The sequence below is a fragment of the Heterocephalus glaber genome, unplaced genomic scaffold (assembly GCF_053883595.1).
Source record: "Heterocephalus glaber isolate CG9 unplaced genomic scaffold, H.glaber_assembly_v1.0 deba00001481, whole genome shotgun sequence".
Lineage (NCBI taxonomy): Eukaryota > Metazoa > Chordata > Mammalia > Rodentia > Bathyergidae > Heterocephalus > Heterocephalus glaber.
In genome coordinates, this window is record NW_028258317.1 from 62915162 (window position 1) to 62938063 (window position 22902).

Genomic DNA, 22902 nt, shown 5'->3' on the forward strand with positions numbered 1-22902 from the left:
TATTATAACCATCTTCTTTGAAAGTGATTGTAGCAGCAAAGCTGAACCTGGTGAATTACATAATTTAAGAGTGTTTGCCAGAACACTGTTGTAGGAGATTATTCAAGCCTTTCCTAAACCAAAGCAAAATGAAAGATGGATTTTCTTATGAGGTACTTAAATTACAAGAATAGTCATCACCAGAATATCTAAAGATAACTCATTTGAATTGAACAGAAGGTCATATGTCTGAATGTCAGTTATCATACTTAACTACTTGGCAGACTATTACAATGTAAGAGAGCATAATTTGTTTTTTAGCTACTTTGGCTTGAATTAAAAATGTCTTGAGTTTGCAAAACTTATCCAAAAAATATTGCCAAATTAAACATGATTTTATGGTTGAGATTTTGATTTTATAAGTTGACTCTGTATTAGCTTTTTGTTGTGAGGACAAAATACCTGACACTTGTGAAGTTTATTTAGGCTTACAGTGTTACTCCTGATGGGCTGGTGCCAGGGCAGAAACATGGCATCAGCTCATGGTAGCCAGGAAGAGAGAACAGAAGCACCCCAGAGAGGAAGGGATGGGCCAGAGACCAGATATAACCCCCATAGTCAGGCCCCCATGATCCACCCAGAAGCGTGCTTTCCTGATCTCCTAGGTCTCTCTTAATCCAGTCAAATTGGCAATCAGATTAACTGTCACAGCTGAATGTGGTTGGGCATGCCTGTAATCCCAGCGTGCAGGAGGCTGAGGCAAAAGTAGAGCCAAGTGTAAGGCCAACCTGGACTGTATAGCAAGACTGTCTCAAGAAAAGAAAAACAGAACCGTCACATCAAGTCATTAAGAAAATTTATATATCAATCACATTTAGGCATACCATTAATATTTTTTTTAATTTCCTTGTTTTAAGGGAAAGCTCTTGTGTTTTTGCTTCTTCCTCAGCCTAATAGCCCTGGATCTCAAGAAACCAACCACTGCACGAGAAGTGTTTGTGGGTTTGTTGTATCCTGTCTGCTGCTGTCCTCGTTCATTCGGTATTTGGGGTCAGAGAACACCAGGTCAAGTTGTAATTTTGCAATGAAAATATTTTTTGAAGAAGCATTACTAGTTGCAGTCTGTTAGTATTTCCAAAAGTGGAGATGAGACAAGACTCCTGAAAGAAATGAGGGGATGGGCTTGGGTTTTGAGTGCTAGCTTTAACCCACTGCCTCTACCTTGACTCTGAGACTCAGCATCAATGTGATGCGAAAGTTGTCTAGAATGAGTAGTCACTGGGATACTAACATGACATTGTCACCTGACAGAAGGAGCAGACTAGAGGCAAGAAGATAACTGTAATGAGAGAGAAACTTCTTCTAGTAGTATCTCTTTGTGGTCAAGAACACATTCTTAATGGCTGATTTCCAAAGCTTTGAGTCAATAAGTTTCTGAATATTATTAAAACATCTATAATGTTCACCTCTGTTGTGAATTGAATTGTGCCTCTCAAAAAGATATGGTACAGTTCTGATCCTTGGTATCTGTGAATTTTATCTTATTTGAAAATAAGGTCTTGGGAGGTGAGATCAGTTATCACTGGAATAGGGTTTTAGCCTTTCAGAATTGTGAGAGAAGAATTTCTATTGTTTTAACCCATCCTAGTGTGTGCTGATTTGTTATTAGCAGCTATCAGAAATACATACAGCTCCCAAGAGTGAAGTTTATTGGGTCATTTGTTTCATCATCAGTGTAGACAGTATTACTCTATGATGCTATAGTGAGCATCTACAGGTAATAGGCCACCAAACTGTTATACGTGTTGAACTCAAAAGCACTGTACTTAGGAGAAGTGGACGTAGTGGTGAAAAGATGAAGTATCTGCCCTTGTGGAGCTCACATTCCACGAGGGCGCATTGGTTGTCCATGTAACGGTTCCAGAATTGCCTCAGTTGGCTTTTCTGTAGCCTCCATTCTTGTTTTCTCTCCCATCTTGATTGACCTTTGAGTGAGGATGAAACTGATGCATGCGACGAGCTTGACTGTGTTCCATGCTCCCTTATGGGTTTGTGTTAATGCAGCCCCTTATGGTTGTGCAGAAGTAAAATCGATGAGCATTTACGATGCTCCCTGGAATTCCGCAGCCCACGTTCCTGTTTGGTCATCTGCGGCTGCTTGAAGAATGCCAGATTTTCTTTTCTCCTTCTCCTTAAAAAAAAAAAAAAAAAAACACCAAGTAGAAACCTTAGAGCTTTTCCGTCTCTGAGTTTTGTTTTCATTGTTAACCTTTTAAGGTCCCTTCCACCTTTCATATTTACAGAAGTTACAAGTTTTCATTTTAGATGTGTTTGATAGAGATCTTGGCCCTAAGATAGATACATTTGAATCCAGATCTATCAGCCCTAATGAAGCAAGTCCTCTGAAAGTCCTTGATCCCGTGCTTGTCCTTTTTTCTTGATGTTGCCTGGCTCTGGTAAGTACAGGTTGATTTCTTTCCACAAGTCCCAGGCATCATTTCCTTTGCATCTTACAGAGTCCTCAAAGTCAGAGAATTGCCTTCTAGTATCAGCCTTTTGTAGCCTTGTGTGACTTACTTCATCCGTTTGAATTCAGGTTTCTTTCTATATAAAAATGAGGTTAAAGTAGACAAGTGCTTTTCAAAGTTTTAATGAGCATTAAGTATGCACATCTTGGTTACAACACAGATCCTGATTTAGTAAGGCTGAGAATCTGCATTTCTAACAAGCTCTCAGGAGATGCTGCTGTTGCCAGACAGGGACCACACTCTTGGGTAGCAAAGGATTAGATGATTTGTCTGCTGCCTTCCAGCTACACCCAAGAACTTTCCTCCCTTGTTCAGTGACACTTGTAGCATGAGCTTCATGTTGGTCAGGACCACCTGGTCTTCACATTCCAGTATTCCCATCATCCTTTCCCACTGGGTACCAAAGGAAAGGTCAGACTCCACCCACTGCCTTCTGATAGTGCTTGAAAAGGCCTGCTGTTTTTGGTTCTTGTTGTTTTGTTTTGTTTGTGGTACTGGGGATCAAACTTGGGACCTTGCGCTTTTGAGGCAGGTGGTGGAACCACTGAGCTAAATCCCCGAACCTGCTTTTTGGTTTTTTTGGTAGGCTGCCCCCCGCAAAGCTATTTCCTAATGCATAATTAGAATTACCCTTCAAAGTACACAGTTCTTGTGCCTGTTTTCCTTGGATTTTCTCATTCTTTCATCTCACAGGAATGGTAGATTTCTAACCATTCTCAAAGCTGTGATTAAATGTCCCACTTCTTTGACTTTATGTGCCACTCTTGGCCACTTAATTACATCACTTTAAATGGCATCTTGTTGCTGTCAGGACAGTCAGTGTTGGTAGTGGGTAGCACCTTTGGATTATTTTGAATGATATTACTGTTGTACAGTTTGAGCTTGTAAATAGAAGTGCTGAGCATTCCTAAATGTATTTTAAGAAATTCTTTATTACTATTAACTGAACTGATGGTGACCCTAAACATCAAGACTTTGATGTTTTATACGGTATTCTTCCCCACTAATTAACTTCATTAGTGCAGTTCATTAGTGGGGAAGAATGCCATATAAAACATCAAAGTCTTGATGTTTAATCACAACTTAAAAAGAAGTTTTGTACTCTTGGATTGCCAAGCACGTTCCAATTAGCTTAACGAAGGTCAAAAATTCTGTTTTCCCCTTTCTGGTCTTCAAAGCTATTCTAGACTCTTTTCTGGTTGACCATTAGTTATTTGTGTTTGTGTTAATCTAGACAGACCAAAAGTGGAGGTCGGATCTCTTACAAGCTATAAACCACCTAACTGAGAAACTCAGTTTTTGCAAAAGGCAGTGGTGACTTTTGTAATGTATTGATGAAAAATAAATGTGCTGGGCAGAGGAATGGGTTCTATTAGCCTGTCTTCTGTTCCTATAACAAAATATGCCAGGCTGGGTATTTTACAAAGAAGAGAAGTTTTATTTGGGTCAGTGTTGGAGGTTGGAAGTCCTACACGGGCCAGATCCATATTTTGGCCGCTGCTAAAGGCCTTGTGTGAGGGGTGGCATCACAATGGTAGGAGCATATGCAGAATACATCACACAGACAGAAAGCCAGAGGGTCTTAGGCCAGAGTAGCTCTTTTTAGTAACACACTCCTACAAGAACTACTTTACTCCCTTGTGAGGGAGGACCTCACGCCTGACATAATTACCTTGCTCTAAGCCTTACCTCTTAAAGTTCCACTGCCTTTTGACACATCAGAGACAAAGTACAGTATCTTTTGGGGATATCTCAAACCATATCCAGACCATAGCACGGGTGCTTGTTTTTCCCCTGAACTGTTTATTAGTTTAGAGCCGCTTTCTTTTTCTGTATGTCACCATGTGTTGCTCTTCTAAGCCGCTTTTGTAACGTGTGATAGTTTTACTCATGTTTCCTTAACAAGCCAAGGAATTGTGTGTGTTTAAAGGCCTTGGATATAAATGTGGGCTCTGCAAGGTTGATTTTAGTTGAGCAACAAGAACAGCAAGAACTCCTTCTCAGGTCATTTCCCTGTGGTATGTGTTCTATTAATTTTTTTTAATCAAGCAGGGTTTACAATAGCAATAATGTAATTCAGATAAGCAATTATTGTAATTGACCTGATGATGAGTGTCCTTGGCTTTCACCACAGTTTGCTTAAATCCTGGGGCTGCCCAATTATCTCATGATGCCCACTTTATTGAGATTATTGTTTTAATTGAGGCACTCAAAATATATCACTTTGTCAGCATAGTAGAGTCATGCACAGGAACGCTGTATTCACACATTCGGAAATGTGTACAGTGTCTAGCCTCATTTTTATGACAAAGTTGTGATTGAGTTTTTTTTCTGTCTCCCAGCTCCAAACTAAGATTTTGAAAAATGGTATTTCTTACCAGTTGATCAGCATGACAAGATCAGCTGCAGGAGTCTCCTCCCACTGAGCTAACTATGTGCCCTCGGAGAAGGGGCTTTGAGGTGACTTGGTGCTAGTAGGTAAGCAAGTTAGTTGAGGAGGAGAGCTGACCGAACAGCAGTCAGCACGGCTGGTGGGTGATCTGAGTGTATGTCAGAGGTTGTCAGTGTTGGAATCACCCGGCCCACATCCAGGCCTGAGCTCAGGCTCACCCTTACCGCAGAGAGTGACTGACTTCCTGTGGGTGGGGCAGACTGGACTCTCTTCTTTCCACGCTTTCCCCTCCCCTCTCCTCTCTTCTCCTTCTCTTCTGCTCCCTGCCTCCTTCCTCCCCTCCCCAGGCAATGCTCTCATGGAACCACGGCTGAGACCTTGCATGCTCCTTGCAGGTGTGTCTCACCCCGCCGTGACGAGGTCCCGGACCTGGGCCGTCTTGGGTGGGTGGCACTGCTACATGCCTTACACTCCCTGTTTTCACCCCTCCTTAGCCCCGCCTCATATCCCTGAAATGGCCTCATCCCAGGGTTTCAGGTCTGCCTCGCCCTTAGGAATTTCAGTGGATAAATCCTACCCCTGCATAAACCCTATTACAAGTATCTCCCCTGCTCTTAGAATTAATTGTTTTATGTTCATTGCATACATGTATTATCGTTTTCCCTTTTCTGAAGCTTTTTTGAATAAACAGCAACGTTTTTTTAGCATCTTAAAATACTTGGTATCTTAATACCTGCATGATTAGAGCACTAGAGTTATAAGCCTCCTGGTTATTTTTTTCTTCTGGCAGTGACACACTTGGAGGATGCTGTTCATGTGCATTGTGCAGTTCTCTAAGCTGCTTAAGGTTAGGGGTATATAATGGGATCCTAAGCCTCTTGTTCTTTTCAGATTGAAAACCCATATCAGATTGCAAATGCACGAAGGTGGCATTATTGTTGACAAACTTGGATCATTTTACAGGCACGCACACACGCGCGTGCGCACACACACAAACGTCCCTGGGTGAAAGGGGTCTTGTAGTTGTGCCTTTGACATTTTCCACAGACCCATGCTCCCCTCCCTTTGTCCATTGCTCCTTCAGCCTGTGCCTCCCCCCTCTTAACCCTAGACCACTACAGTAGCTGACCAGGCCCTGGTTCCTCCTCCGTGCCGAGTGATGAAAGCTCACCCTTGATGATCTGATCAGAAGTTTGCTGTTGTGATTTTAGCATGTATGCAAGGTTTATTTGACTGTCTTTCTTTTTCATTGTAAACAGTTGAGATAAGCAGGGTAATCTATTCCCGGGGCTTTTAAAATTTACATAGAACATTTCGAAGATCTTGGTGATTTTTAGGACATGAATGTCTTATTTCTTTTTTAAAGACAGAGTCTCAGCCCTGAGTGCTGGGATTACAGCCACGCATTACCCACTCTGCCTGTCTAGAACTTGAAGGTCATCTCATCGTTGCCGTTCTGAGGCCTTTAGTGTGAAATACATCACCGTGGCCTGCAGGCTGGCACGTACAGGCCTCTCCCCTCTCCATGTTCCCTAATATTCTTCCATCCCTCTCCCTCCACATCCAGTACCCAGCCCTCCCATGTGCTCCACTGTTGCTGCCCACATCCCTTCTTCACTGCACACATGCCCGGGACAGTCCTCGCCTGAAGTCCACAGGTGTTTCGGGTTCAGCCAGAACGGCAGCGTTTTGAAGAGCCTCTCCCTCCCTGACCACCCTTTCCCTGGTCTCATGCTTACCCTTTCTCCTTTGTAACACATCATCATTTGCACTCAGCTTGTTTATTTTTATTAATGTACTCCATAATTATATTATGTGATTATAATTTATTTTTATGGCTCCTAACTAGAATAAATGCTTTGTGAGGCCAGGGCCTTAGCCCTTTTTTATTGTATTCTTAGTGCCTTTGGTTCTAGCAGAGCACCTGCCACGTGGCAGGAATGCAGCATAGCAGCCCTCGGTGTTTGTTAAGTAGCTAGGACCTGTGCTCCGCAGCCACCTCCACCCCGTCCAAGCCTCGCTCCGGGGTCATTTGTGCAATATGTGTAAAGCTGGAGGTGCAGGTTTAGTCCTCACGTTTGCCACCTTTAGCTCAAGGCTAGAAGGCACATCTGACTTGGACGTTAAAAACTGGAGAAAGAGCAGGACTTTGGCAGAGGGCGCCACACCTCAAGGGGCGGTGGAGGCCTGGCTTTCGTCTGCGCTGAAAGGTGTGCATCTGCGGAAGTGCAGAGACTCCTCCTCGGTCTCGAGCCTTTGAGAGGACGGGACCCTTACCCTGTTTCCCGAAGGCTTACAGGAGACTTTCCACTGCCAGCTCGGGCGTGACCGTTGCCTTCTGGGCCAGTCTCCAGGAACGAGTAAAAGGGAAAGGGGCACACCTGCCCCTTCGTGTGCTGATCCCCGTGTAGTGACTGTCTGAGTCCACGTGGGTTGCTGTAGCAAACTGCTATAAACTGGGTAGGTTTTTTGCTCAATTGTTATTTGAGATAGGATCTCCATGTAGCCCAGACCAACCTCAAACTCAAGGCAATCCTCCTGCCTCAGGCTCCCAAGTTCTGGGATTACACGAGTGCACGACATGCCTGTACCCAGTTAAACAACAGAAGTTTATTTTTCTCAATTCTAAAGGCCGAGAAATAGAAATCCATGATCAGGGTGCCACCAATTAGGTGTCTGTTAATGACCCATTTCCTGATTGATTGATGGAGCTCGCTGTGTCCTCCTGTTGGTAGGAGGGGCAGACAAGCTGCTTCTGGTCTCTTTCAGAAGCACACTAATTCCATTGACCTAATCATGTCCAAAAGATCCTATCTCCAAGTACCATCACCTTGGGGAGTTAAGTTAGGTTTCCACATAAAAATGTTGGTGAGACACAGTCATTCAGACCGTAACAGTGACAGTCCTATAGGGCAGACAGCCCTGTCTCCACTTGTCAGGTATGAAAATTGAGGCCTAGAGGGGTTAGCTTGCCTGCTGTCTCACAGCTGATAAATGCTGGAGCTAAGAATCTCGAAGGCAGACCATTCTCACTCTAGAGCACATGTTTCTTCTGTCCATCCATCCCCTTCCCCCTAGACTTCAGGCAGCTGTAAAGCTGATTCCTTATTCACCTTTGTGTCCTTGGGGCCTAGTATAGTATATGGCCTGCAGCTTAAGCTGTAGCCTTTAACTGGTGTCACAGTGTGAGGCTCTGCTCGCAGGGACTCGGTTATGTTTCAGACGGAGGGACCAGCCTCACTCTTTGTCTGTTAGCTGGTATTGAAAGTACTTATGCTGAGTCACTCCAGCCCCAATAGTCACTGCTGGGGTTGCTGCTGACCTCTCTGACCCACTCTTATTCCTAGAGGAGAGAAGTTAGTGGGTGTCTAGCAGATTTTGTCAGCAGCTTAAATGTCTATAACATGACATCTGATCAGTCCTGTGCTCCTAGATGCTTTGCTAAACATACAGGATTGTGGGGTCTTCTGCCTGTAGGTTACTGCTCCCTGTAGGTTACTGCTCCCTGGGTACAGATTGCAAAATAGTAGACCAGCAGTAATGGCAGAGGGCTGTCCTTCGATGAGAGGGTTGTGGGTGAAGAGAGAGACAGACCGGATTATGGGTCATACCTATGCTTTGAAGTATTTTTATCTTCATTCATTTGTCAAATGCTTACTGCATTTCCTTGCATTATGAACCGAGGGATATTCATTGAGACATATGCAGTATTTAGTAACAAAAGTATACCACTAAGCTAGTGTCCCTTTTTAAAAAACTAAAATTGTGATTGATCGAATGGTATTCACCACATTCCTCTGTGTGGTGAATGAGAGTATGTGTTTTCTTCTAGTCCATTTTCAGCATGCTGCTATTACCGCACCATTTAGCTCGATGCCAAATTGCAGTTGGCTCCATTCAGTTCTGTTTACCGAGTAGCACTGTAGTGATTAAATGTCACTGGGTACACTGAGTATACAAAAGTAATTAACCTAAAAGGACATGTTAGAATAAGGGTCAACAACCTCTCTAGCCCATAGTGTCACTCGGAAGACTAAGTATTGACAGAGGTATTGCCGACAGGCCTGGGCCGGCCAGAGTAGGGGGAGAAGTGTAGCAGAGGGAAACGAGACAGAAAAGTGGAGGAGGAAAGGAAGGAGGGAAAAGTCAAGAGGCCAGTATTCCCACAAAAATGGGAGCTGTGAGATATTTTTTACCGTTCCTTGTGAGTTAGCTCTCTGACCTGAAACTGTTTGGGGAGCAGGTGCAAGATTAGATGGCAGCTTGACTTCCCTAACAGCTTTCAGCACTGTTTAGCACAGTGCTCTTTCCTGGTTAGAGCAGAGGAATTTTGACACATGCATGGTGATCACCCTGTTCTTCCAGTGTTCTATATATTTTGTCAAGCTCTTGCATCCTTAGCACTAGATGTCATGAAACCTACTGCTTGAAACCATTTCTTTAGAATGAGTTGAAATTGTATCTCTTAAGTGTCTGTATCTCATTTGTTTTCATTCCTCAATATGCTGAAGTCACTATGAGGCACAACTGGTATTAAAGCTTTATGGTGCTTTAGGTACTAAAATTTTACATAAAACTCTAGGTAGTCTATGACTCATCAACCAATATAAACCTCTTTTCTTTGTATTTTTAAACAGGTATTATGTTTACCTTACGCAATATTTGGCTTTTTCTTTCATCATCTGAATGTGTTGAATTAACTGCCCCCCCACCATGGGAATACTGAGCATTATTTTCTTTTTACCACAGGCCTCCTTGGGGGATAAACTTTTTGAGGAAATCCCCAGGGTTCACTATTCTCTAAAGGAGCACAGAAAAACTGCTGGTGACTGCATTCTTCCTGTGGTGGATCTGTCAGGCATGATTCCTTTAAATCACACCTTTCAGTGGGCAGTCTTTCCAGTAAGATTTATTTCTTCCTGGCCACAGACAGCTGATGAGTGCATAATACAGGCAAAAAAGGGAATAACTAGTTGAAAATGGTCTCCCTTATGCAAAAGATTTATCTCTTTTAGAATAATGACGGGGAAAAAAAGGTGGCCTTGATTGATTGAGTCAGTCACAAGTCCTCATTCCATGTCCAGCTGGAGCCTAAGCTGCTGCCGAGCCTAGAGGATGGCTGAACCCTTGTTTGGAGAGGCAACAGGGACAGGCGGCAGCTTGGAGTCTTCTCTACCTGGCACCATTCTGATTTCTGTTTCACTTTTATTTTTTTGCATTTTGTTTCAGCATAGTTCTGATTCGCATTTCTTTTCAGCAGAGTTGTGAAAATTATTTTGCCACCCTGTCACTTTCAAAACCACCATCTTTGAAGGCTTCCTTCTGTGGAATCCTGCACATACTCTACCCCCACTGTACAGGCACACATTCATATGTACACACACACACACAACTGTTCTGACTGTCATCATAGTGCTGAGGATACAAAGAAATAAGATACAATAATAGCACATGCCTTTTAGGAATGTCCAGTCTCCAATCTCAGTGTAATGAAAATAAATAAGAACAGATTAAGATCCTGCTTTCTGCTCATTGATTTATTTAGCAGCTGTTAACTGTAAACAAAATGCTGGATTTCCAAGGAGATCAGGTGTGATTCCTACTGTGACTCTGAGTCTGAGGACTTCGAGAACTGCATTGTCTAATATGGTAGTGTCAAGCTACACACAGCTTTTGAGCAACAGAAATGTGTCCGGTCCAAATTGAGATGTGATATAAGTATAAAATGCACTCAGGTTGAAGATTTAGAAAAATGAATGTAAAATGTCTCAATAATTTTGATATATTTATGTGTTATTGACATGATATATTTGATACATTTGGTTAAATATGATTAAAATACCTGTTTCTTCTACATTTTTAAAGATCTAGCTGTTAGAAAAATGTGAAATAAATGTACAGTTCACGTACATTTCTGTTTGTTAATGCTGTTCTGAAGAACAACTCACTTTAATATTTTATTGAAAGACCTTAAGACCAAATTGCTGATCATTGAAAACCATTTTGCAATGGTATAAAGACCCACTGTTTCTGATTAGTGACCTTAAAACTGCTAGGCATTCTCCCTTTAAATTGATAGATTGTTATTTCCTTCTTTGTTCCTGTTGAATTAGCCTCAGATGCTGTGTAAAGTATATTTGCATACATAATATATAAGACTATATATGAGGTCTCTGGAGTTAACACCCTTTGGAAGAAAAAAATGTTTAGCATTTCAAATAGATTAAAACAGTTTACTGGAAAAAATAGCAACATGAAAAGACTTTCTTTTCCAATAAATTTTAATAGTTACTAAAAGGATTCTGGTCCATTATGATACAGCTTTCCAAGACTTAAAGCTTAGTCACTTATTTTCTCTGAGTCACTACCCTCTTTCAGCTTTTTTTCAAAATAGCTACTAGAATTGTGTTGCTGTTTTAACTCAGAAGCAGCACAACACAGGGCATGGGTCTAAGGCCAGTTCACCATCCCAGAAATTTCAGGAGGGAAATTTTCACTTCTGTTTTTAGGGCAAACCCATGTCCCATGTACCCCATCACGTTTGCCAAAGACACGTAACAACATTGGCTTTAAGAGGGAGTAGACAAAAGAGCAGGATAGGAGATGTCTTATAGGTGCTGGACTGAAAATCCTGGATTGTTTTTAATAATGCTAGCCAGTACATGGAACCAGAACCTACATAGTCAGCATACAACATTTGTGCAATCTGTATTAATAAGGGCAGGGAATTCTTGATGGAGGACAGAAGCACATGGAAATGTTGCGATTTGCAAGTTTTGCAGAGGCCCATTGGATTGAAAGGCGTGAAATTTCTTTGAGGTGATAAGCTATTTAAAAGAGTTTATGTAGTAGCAAGTTGTGCACTTGGCGGTTTTTTGTTTTGGTAGACTGTTAACACTATACCAGCTGTAATAAGCAGGAGGGAGATTACTTGGTGAATTCGGGTTGTGTTCTGGGTTCTCCTCTTCGTCAAGGATGAGGGGGCATTCTTCCCTCTCATCCCCCTAGTTTCTTCCTCAGACAGCCGCATCTTGGATCAGTGCAGACTCTTATCCGGAGAGAAAAGCTCGACCACCTGTGTGAGAATCAAGCCTGTATCTCTGGCATGGGAACATCATCCTCCAGCAGCCAGGGAAAGTAACTGTATTTAATGAAATTTCTGGGGTGGAGCCAATAGCTTTATTCCAGGAAGAGGAAATAGCAGTCAAGAAACCCCAAGAGGACATTAAGATAATGTTCTAATTTAAAATCAGTTTTATTGATACCTTATAAATTATTAGGGCTTTTTATCCTGACCAAGTAATACATGATGCTGAGGCCACAGAAACAAAACACGAATGGCTGAATTTTGAAGGCTGTATTTTCTACCACATGAAGCAGAAACATGTAAGATTCACATTCCAAGTATTTTGACTCCTGGAGGGCAAGGTGTAGATCTTATTCATCTTTGTGCTTCTTCTGTACTTAATAGATATGCAGCAAATGCTTGTTAATTGAGCCCATTAAGTGGACTGTAATTGTCCAGTGGTTTCCACGTCAGCCAGAGCGAACAGCTCTTCATACAGGCATACGAAAGTTGCTGTGTACCGTGCTTCACAACTTGAGCTCTTCAATCACCGTGGCATCTTAGACCACTGCTATTTTCATTGTACCCACCGGAAAACAGAAGCATAGAGAGGTTCAGTAATAGGTTCCGGCTTGTACAGTGAGCAGCATGCCCTGGTTTTGAGCCCAGAGCTCACTCTATGCTACCCATAGCATGAGGATTGCAGATGCTGCCTCTCTTGTCAGTCATTCCTTTGACTGTCAGTTCCTGCAGTTTTATGATTTGATTACCTGCAAAAGAAATTAATTTTCACCCCAGTTTCTCTTGTCACAAGAGAAGCAGAAAGACAAAGGCAACAGTAGAACCTTTTTAAGACTGTTGTTCTTTGGGAAGTGAAATGTTACAGAAGGTGAAATGTTTTTAAAGAACAGGCTCATTACTTTATGTGGGGATTGTATTAAATCTGCCTCTAACGAGGACAGGTCTTTGGGAAGTCCTAGTCATTTTTGAAGGTGAGTTTTGATTTATGTTAATTTGAAAAAAGCAAGTTCTGTGAGGGATATATACAGATTGTGCTTTTAATGACTTCCTTAATCAAGCAGGTTACCAAAAAAAAGTCCTACTATAATGAGCCATAAACTGACAGAGTGACTGTCTCAGAGCCCTACCATATTCATCTTTTTCAACAGCAGCGTGCTATGAATTTTAGATTAATTTATATAAGTTTGTGCATGTTTTGAGTTAGTATGCAGGCCTTATGCATTTTGACCATTTTCATTTTGAAGTTTTTATATTTTTCAAAGCAGAATCATTTTCTCCATCTATCCTGGTTGTGTCCTTATAAATAGGTTAAAATGTTTTATCCGCTATTTAAAGCTATATGAATGGGAATATAAACCTTTTGTGTAATACTGTGCAATAAAATCACAATCAGAAATGCCACTGGGATAAGATGCTGTATTTGTTTGTATACAGAGTTTATTAAGGCTGTTACCTTTACTTAAAGATTTACAGTATTTCTAAAATATGTAGCATGCTTTGAGGACTCGGGGTCATTAATGATTGTAGGCTTTATACTCTGGGGACAGTGATGGTGGAAAGTTTTACAGCTTTCAATGACACAAATAGCCTGCTGTGGCACTCCTGTGGGAGGTTCACTGCCGCTGTCCTAGAAATTGGTTCTGCTTAGTAGGAGGAGTACCTTGAACCTCTGCTTACCTACAGCATTACCTTGACCTGCCTAGGCTCAAGAAAGCCACCAGTATTTATTCTGGTCTAGACATTGGTCTCTTGCAATTCTAAGGGGTTGCAGAGGAAACCATGCAGACGGCTCTGGTTGTGACGTCAGGAAAGAATCTACAGGGATCCTCCACCCTCCTTCCCTGTTCCCTCCGGTGTAATCAAGCTCCCCAGGATTGTCCCTTCCCCAGATGAACAATAGAGGATTCCTGTACCAAGGGAACTGTTAAGTAACTGCAATTTATCATTGAAACTGGACTGTTTGTGAGGGGGAAGGGAAGCCTGGACAGCAAACAGCGAACCAAGCCTTCATTGCCCCTTCTCTGCCTGAAAACTGATTCCCCTTTCGCACTAAGTAGAGAGGGGTTTTTGGTTTTTTCTTTTTCTTTTTTGGGTTTTTTTTTTTTTTTTTTTTTTTAATACTGGGGATCGAACTCAGGACCTTGCACTTGCGAGGCAGGCGCCGGAACCACTGAGCTAAATCCCCAGCCCAAATAGATGCCTTTTTTTTTTTTTTCGGTACCGGGGATCGAACTCAGTTTTGTTTTTTTCTTTTTCATGGTACTGAGAATTGAAACCAGGGCCTTTTCACTGAGCTACATCTCTAGCCCTGTTTTATTTGTTTTGCTTTGTTTCTTTGAGACAAGGTCTTGAATGTTGCTCAGGTTGAGCTTGAACTTGAGACCCTCCTGCCTCAGCCTTCCAGAGTGCTGGGATTACAGGCCTCGCCCACCAGGACTAGCTGGAGAGGGCTTTTAATGGACATAGCTAATGAGCAAACAAGCCATAGTGAATGAGTTTTAGGGTTCTTGAATCTGGTTTTCACTTGACCTGTAACATATTGCTTCTGGTTGTAATCCTGAAAGATGGCACAGAGAACTGAGCAGTACACCTGAGCATTCATTGTGAATGGGAAGTAGAATTAGCTTGATGTGCATTTGAAATCAAATTAGAGAGTCCCTCCTAGAGATTATTTATAGTCCTGAGGCAGTGCAGTATTGAACCAAACCTCACTATGATTGTTGAAAGATGTGTTTTGGTTAATAGCAGCCTAATGAAGCCCTGTCATTATGGACTATCTGAATATCTGTGCAGAGGGGAAGTACTACACAAATGCCTAGAATAGTTCTTACTGGAGGTTTAAAATAGAATATTCACACTAGTTCACCATCCAAATTTCTGTAGTAAATAGAAACAGCTGGACAGCGATGGTACCAGAGTTGCTATTGCCAAGGGGCCAGGCTGTGTGCCTGGGACTATGCCTGGTATTTTATGTGGGTTATTGTTCCTTGTCCTCAAAGCAGCCTAGTGGAGGTGGGGATAGGAGCTTTTATCCCAGGCTGAAGAGGCTTGAGGCTGACTGAGCAACATCCCTAGGGCTCTGCTGCTGTCAGTGGAAGTCTGTACCCTAAAACACAGGCAGTCTGATTGCGGACAGGTGCTCTTGCCTCCCATTAAAACCTGTGCACCCTGTTATTAAAACGAGCTAATTATGTCCTACTACCTTCCCGTGCAGGGCTCGGGATGGTTTCCAGAATTCTTTCACCTACACCATCTCTTTGATCTTGAAGGGGCAGAGGAGTAGAGGTGGAGGTGTGGGCCAGCCCTTTCAAGTTGCCGGAGGAGTCAGTTTACTAGCGACTTGGTCACCAGTCTCAGTAAAAGCCTGATTTCAAAGCAAGATCCAGAATTTGCTCTCTTTTTTTAAATAACGTGATTTGTAACCTTAGGAATAACTTATCTTTAAAGCTGTGCTTCCACTGAATGCAATTCGAATTTTCATATAAAACGTAAATTTTTATCATTTTTCCTTGTTTCAAGTAAATGCAACTTATTCTTTTTTAATATTCTAGTAAAAATGTGTACTCTGAGAATGTGGAGCTTTGCTAAACATTCACATTCAGGGTACTTTATTTTACCCTCTCTACATTGACCATTGCTTCTGACCGACTTTCCATTCATAACATACTTGGTCACGTATGTGATCAAACTTAATGAAGAGACTTTTGTTTAGTGTTTCTAAATTTGTAGGTTTGTACAGTGCAGCTCCAACAAGTTTCTTATGTAAGCTATGGAAATAACAACTAGTTGAGGTTTTAAAGTAATAGTAGTAAAATTAAAAAATAAGCTTTTCTAGTAAAAGCATGACTGTCTTTATCAGTATTTGCGTAATTCTTCCTATTTACCTGCTCAGCAAAGATCTAATTGGCCTCCTAGTCACAGACTTGTGAGACTCGTGATGAGAGCCCGTGCCAAGTCCAGCTTGACTTCAGAGCAATTAGGTTATCAGAATATTGCTTATTGCGCCAGGATTGTGCAGCTGAGCCTTTAAATGCTAGTGATAATTAACTCTTTATCATTTTACTAGCAAGCTCCAAAGTATAATACTGTTCACCAATAAAATTCAACAATAAAATGCTGTCTGTACAACCCAAAACAGCCAGCTTTAGAAAAATAAAGCTGTTTGATTGTACATGTATGTCAAGAAATAAGCATTAAGATTTAAATAGGCATTTACATTTAGTACTGTTTTTAAAGAACTTGTTTCATTATTGCTCAGAAAGCAGTTTTTATAACAATGGAAATAGAGTATCAAAATCAAAAAGCCCAGATAGTTGTTAATGATATGCATATATACTTAGTCTTTCTACAAAATACCAAATTAGTGCGGTGAAGGTATCTTGAGATAAAAGCAAAGGAGTAAAAGACAGAATTATTACAGTTCCACAGGGATATAGCTATGATCTTATTTCCAGGGGCCCTCTGCAGTAAATCACAAGAATTTTAGATCAAGACGGAGGTTTCCATGCAGTGGGTAAGTTCAGTCATTCGTGTTCAAATGTATTTCTGAGCTGCTCACTGCACTGGGTGCCCCTGCTCCCAGGGAAGCCACACCCTGAGATTGGAAGTAAACTAATAGCAATGCTTTTATTGCACATGCTCTATTCATTGGATGAACAAAATGCTAAGGCAGCAGTGAGGAATGAGTGATTAATTCTGCCCGATAGCATCTGAGGAAGCTTTGAAAAGTGACCTTAGAGTTGATTCTTACAGACAAAAAGAGGGTTTCAAAGGATAGATTCTGAGTGAAAGGGCATTTCCATCGGGCTCGGGGGCTACCAATGCAATAAAAATACCCAGACTTTTGGGGAGCACAAGTTCATAGCACTGAAGTGGGAGACAAAGTCAGGCCTGTGAATTGGAGCAAGGAGTGAGGAATTTGGACAGCAGCCATACTAAGGAATTTCTCCTGTGGACAGTAGGGGACCATTTGGTCTTTTTAAGGAGAAGTGGCGGAATCTTTCTTTGAGCAATATGAATTTTAGAAATGTGAGGGATGCGCTGGAAGGGAAGAAACCTGAGGGGTTCTGGCGTGAAAGGAGGGGGTAGCGGCTTACAGATGGTATTTGTGCGTACGGTTTCAGTGGTCATAAAAATGGGTGGTGGTATGAAAACAAAGCAGGAGCACAGTTTAAAGATGGCACCAAAATGGTGTTATGATTCAGTGGAAATAAAATGGAACTTGGAGCCCGCAGTTGTGGCTGTCATACCACCTCTCGTAATTAGCGTAAAACCCCTTGTAAATGCTGTGTATCTTTATAGGGGTTAATTATTACCAACAGATTAAGATAAAGCAAAACAAAAAAAAAGTTTTATATGAGACAAGTGAAGTTTTAAATGAGGAGAGCTTTACTAGTTTCTTGAATTGATTTTGGATGCCAGGCAGAGATACTGTGCTGGTGATTCCCTGTTCTCCTAGAACTCTTTCCTTAGATAGTTAATCTCCAAATATCTTTTCTGCTACCCTCTAATTTAGTCCTTTCTTAGCCAAGCTGGGTTAATGTCGCTGTTGGGCATCCTGCCCTGGGTCCAGCTCCATCTTGCCCTTCACTCTGTTTAGCTCTTCTCTCTGGTGAGTCTGTCATGCAGTCCCTAGCCTGTCCGTCCGTCCTTCCTTCCTTCCTTCCTTGATATTTTTGAGATAGGGTCCTGCTAGTAGTTCAGGCTGGCCTTGAACTCACTTTGGAGCCCAGTCTGGCCTCGAACTCCTGGCAATCCCTGCTGCCTCAGCCTCTCAAGTACTGGAATTACAGATGTGCACCACTATGCCCAGCTAGCCAATTCTTAAGGATAATTCCAGTTTTTACTTCTTCTCATGTTTTTGGTTTTCATACCATCCATGTGTGCCCAGTAACTGTGGTCTTCGTGGAGAGAGACACACTTCCTGGCTTCAGATCTTGTCGCTGCATCTTTTCTGTGGAAGGGACTCCTGCAGTTCAGAGCTTGTCGAAAGAGCAAAGGAGAAGGAGGCACCCTGAGCCCATACAGAGAGCCCTTGACTGTGATGTCCAGAGGCATGAACCCTCTTTGGGGTGTTTTTGTTTTTCCACTGAAAAATTACTAATTCTCTCTTAAGGTCGACTCTACTCATAGTTTCTCTCTATAAGCTTGAAATACTGGCTTCCCATTAGCCAACAAACTTAAAAAAGAAAAGAAAATGCTGTGTTTTTTCCCCTTGTCTTGTATCTACTTTTTCCCCTAACTTTTTTAATGTATTGCCAACAGTACAAGATCAACGTATCCTTGAAGCCAAACTTCCGTCTTCTGAGTTTTCGTTCTCCCCCGCCAGTCTTTTTCATTTCTTTCCTACCTCTCCATCTCTTGCCTCCTCTTACTTGGTCTTTTCTTTTTTCCTCACCCTTTCCCCCCCTGTCTTTTTCTGGTACCTTTGTTCACTTCTTTCTTTCATCACATTCTGTCTCCTTTCTCTAAGTCTCAAGTGATTTTAAAAAGTCACTGAGTTAAGTGGACGGTCGTTTCTCAACTCTGCTTCTCTTTCTAATTCCAGAGCTCTTCAGTATCGCCATCAGCCAGTTTCCGAGGTTCTGAGAAGCACAGAAACTCCACAGACTACTCCTCGGAGACTAAAAAGCAGAAAACTGAAGAAAAGGAAATTGCAGCTCGTTATGTAAGTTCATTCACCTTTGCTTTGGACGGAAGCCAGCTTGGTTTGCTTTTTTATCAGCAACCACCCTACCCTTTGACTTATTAGCCAACACCACGAGGCAGGATAACACCCTTTAGGAGAAGAAGTGACTATTGCTGGTATCGCCCAGTCTGCATTGACGAGCTGAGGTCCTGTGTGTGTACAGGCACAGAGTGCTTCATCCAGCAGCAGATGGAAGACTTCGGTGTTCTGTGTTCCTGTTGCCATAGGGCTGTTTGCTTCCCGCTGAGTATTTCAAGATGGTGGGGTTTTCTAGTTAGCTAGGGATGCTGAGGAGTGGAAGATCATAGACTGCTTAAAACGCTTGGATGGACTTGGGCGCTGAGGCACACAGCAGGTTTTGCAGATGATAACTTGTAGAGACATCCAGGATGTCCCTGGCCCATTTTCTTCCAGTAGGCCCGGGCAGGTCACACAGAAGGGGACAGACTGGGTGGGAAGGGCGGAGGCCCACCTCTGCTCTCCCTGCCGGTGCCCTTTCACCTCTCAGTTTGTGTGGCCACTTACTCTGAGTTTTAAAGCACAGGCCAGACCACGCCCATCTGTAAGTGACTCTAGCCTGGGTGTGCCAGTTTGCATCATCTCCTGCAGAATGATAAGCTGTCATCCTCAGTGTTGTAAGCTGGAGGTTGGAACCATGGCCCTGTAACATCATCATGAAGACTCAAGAAAACGGGACACTACAGAGTGCTTAGTACTGTTGGGCACGGTCGTGTTTCTGAGGTAGAGGAGAGTCAGTCTGAACTCAGGGTTACCTTGGCGGTTTGTGTTTTGTTGTTGATTTTCTTTCTTTCGGCCGGGAGAGGGGATAATGCTTCTCAACTGTCCATGCAGGACAGCGACGGCGAGAAGAGTGACGACAACTTGGTGGTGGACGTTTCCAATGAGGTATGTCGGTGGCTGGCTTGACCGCTCCTCTTACCCAGTGATAGCAAAGGCCAGTGGCCAAACTGTCAGTGCCCATTGCTTTCTTACGTGTGAAATAGATTTTTTACTGACATTATAAACTGTGTATTACTGAGTCTGTGTGTTTCTGGTCCTTTTTTGTGACCTTACTTCCTAAGAAGTACCCGTGTCTTTTTCACCCACGATGAATGCACACCAGTCAGCCTGCAGATCTCACTTGGCAACCAGCTTGCAGATTGGTGGAGTTTTTTTGTTTTGTTTCGTTTTAAATAAATACTGTAAATACTGTAGTATTTTCTTTGGCTCCTGAAACACATATTTCCTCTGGCAGTTCCAGTGAGTTTTGTCAATTGCAGGACATTTTGTATTCAGCTAGAAGTGCCCCACAGAGGGCTCCAGTGTTGCAGATGTACTTTGAGCATTATTGCCCGTGATGTTCCTTTGTAGGATCCCTCTTCCCCCCGAGCAAGCCCAGCACATTCCCCTCGAGAGAACGGCCTGGACAAGACTCGCCTGCTCAAGAAAGATGCTCCAGTCAGTCCCGCCTCCATCGCATCTTCCAGCAGTACTCCTTCCTCCAAATCCAAAGAACTTAGCCTTGTAAGCAACTCTGTTCTGTCTTTCTTAGTGCTGCCAATTTCAAGATAGTTGGGTGTAATTTTAATTTTGTATATGTTGTATATGTTCCACACACTTTCCTTAGGGCTTTGATTTCCAAATGCATGTATATGTTCAGTATTTTAAGTTTAACTGACTAAAGTATTTTGAGGCTGGAATTGGCTTTGCTAACAGGTGTTTGCATTGTGAGTCTTCTGTAAGTATAGGAGAGAGATGTGGAGAAGTTGAGTGAAATGTGTCTTAATGAAGATGAAATATACACACTGGGCTTGCAGAGATGAGTTTATCGCCTGCGGTTTATGGTAAACTTAGCTTGGGGCTTTGATATCATTTTGTTACTAGCTTTATGTGAATTACCAGGCTACATATTACTGCAATAATTTTCCCTTCCTATCTGAAAAGTAATCTGTCATTTACAAAAGTCTACTTCAAGTCACACCACAAATCACAAATGCAAAAATGAACTGCTCACAAGTCAGGATAATCTCGCTGCACCTCCTTCTTCTGTTGGTGTAATTACATTCTTGTGTGGTGTGTCTTTTCTCCTTACCAGTTATTTACTTGTAATGTGAGCATTTTTTTTTAAAGAGCTGAATTCTGTTTTCAAATAATCTTTTGAATTCGCACCAAAATGAAAGTCTGCAATTTGTGTGCAAGTTAGGGAGATACTGTATACCTAGCAGAAGGCTAGGTTAAGGGGGTTTTATCGTGTTTTCTTCTGGCCTTTTTTATGGCACCCCCTCTTGCTGGGTTTCTGTGATGCTTAAAACTTGAGTCTTTTCTAATGGGACCTGTTAAACAGGAGGCTACTTGTGGCATGAGCAATCCCCTAGAAACCCAAATTAAACCACTCAGTCTCAAACTAGATACCAGTTAGGACACCACAGCTTCTCAGCTTTTTTTAGCCTCTAACTGAGCACAGTTTTAAATCATATGTTCATGAACTTTGGTCCCTTTCGTGTTCTTACTAGATCTTTTTAACTAATGCAGGAAAAAGGCCCTAGCTGAATAGTCTTCCGTTTTTCCTTCTTCCTTTCCTTCTTTTTTTCTTTACCTTTCAAATGCTAACCTCATTGTTAAAACCATGTTCTCATGACGGTACGTTTCCTTACATCTCTTGTTAGAATGAAAAATCTACTACTCCTGTTTCAAAGTCCAATACCCCTACTCCACGAACTGATGCGCCCACCCCAGGCAGTAATTCCACTCCTGGATTGAGGCCGGTGTCTGGAAAACCACCAGGAGTGGACCCCTTGGGTTAGTAAGAAAAAGTTTCTGTATTACATTTATGCTTCTGTTTGAAAATATTTGAAGTGACTTAAATAGTGCAATACATTAAAAGTATTAATGACCAGCATTGAATGGCTATTAGGTAATGTTATCCCAAACCAGGTGGCTGGCACTAAGCATGTCTGGCACGTACTCGGTGTTCAGTAATGTATGGAGAATGAATGAAGCCCTCTGAAGGCATGAATGACTTTTGAGAATATTGAAATAAGTTCATTTGAACCACAGATTGCACTTTTTTTTTTTTTTAACATATTTGAGAATGTCTTCAATATTTCCTGTGTTCTTGGTTTTTCTCTTCCCTCCTACCAACTTGGTCTGCAGCATCCAGCCTGAGGACCCCCATGGCTGTACCTTGTCCATATCCGACCCCATTTGGGATTGTGCCCCATGCTGGGATGAATGGGGAACTGACCAGCCCCGGAGCCGCCTATGCTGGACTACACAACATCTCCCCACAGATGAGCGCAGCTGCTGCTGCTGCCGCTGCTGCCGCAGCCTATGGAAGATCACCAGTGGTATGGTTTTGCAAAATAATATTTCAGAACCCAGAGGATTATCACCCATTGTTTTTGAATGTAGATTTTATAATAATGAAGTTTTCTGGAGGGATCTGTGTGCATTTGGAAATAAAGCTGCATGTGATATCTTGAAATCTATTTTCTTTTAGAAAGCAAGAAAATCTTCTTTATATCTTTTTTAAAAATTACCATTACTTTGAAAATTTTAAATCCATGGAATTAGATAACATAATGAATATAATTAACCCTTCTTTTCTGTCATGAGCTTTGGTGATCATTGGTTTAATTTTGTTCATAAGTTTTCCAACCTTAGTGTGTGACCATTAAATCCTAAAGATACTATCATTTTATTAGTGAATACTTGTGTCACTGTCTCTAAAATTTTTATTTTCGAAGGATCTGTTTTCATGGGTTTTAAGAAAGATGACTAGAATAAAATAAGTTAATGTAACCGTTGATTTTTGTTGTTTTGTGTGGGAAAAACTCTAGGTGGGATTTGATCCACACCATCACATGCGTGTCCCAGCGATACCTCCAAACCTGACAGGCATCCCAGGAGGAAAACCGTAAGTACTCTGTGCCTTTCTGCTCACTGGTTGTCAAGCCCCAGCCCCTTGTTAGCCCTTTAGACTTTGAACACTGCTGGACAGTGTTGGGCTGGGGATTATTCCTAGTTTACTCTTCACAAAATATTTTTCCTTCTCTCCCAGCACAGGAAAGGAAGCAATATGATGAAGTTTTGTATATTCTTCTTAAAATCTCGAGCTTTAACGTGGAAATGCAAATTACATAGGCAGCTCCAACAGGTCTTCTCGTGTCTGTTGCTGATTTTCAGGCAGTTCTTTATTCACAAAATCTGATGATTATGTACAAACCTG

General features: G+C 42.0%; 1 protein-coding gene across 12 annotated transcripts in view; it reads left to right on the forward strand.

Moving 5' to 3' along the window:
* The window catches only part of LOC101718976 (transducin-like enhancer protein 4), a 146059-nt gene that overhangs the window by 105989 nt on the left and 17168 nt on the right, over positions 1 to 22902 (forward strand). For all 12 annotated transcript variants that reach the window (XM_004862552.4, XM_004862551.4, XM_013078809.3 and 9 more), the window contains 6 exons: positions 18534 to 18653; positions 19527 to 19580; positions 20046 to 20198; positions 21341 to 21473; positions 21828 to 22021; positions 22514 to 22590. In XM_004862552.4, the coding sequence (XP_004862609.1) occupies positions 18534 to 18653; positions 19527 to 19580; positions 20046 to 20198; positions 21341 to 21473; positions 21828 to 22021; positions 22514 to 22590 (731 nt within the window). The remainder of the gene's footprint in view (positions 1 to 18533; positions 18654 to 19526; positions 19581 to 20045; positions 20199 to 21340; positions 21474 to 21827; positions 22022 to 22513; positions 22591 to 22902) is intronic.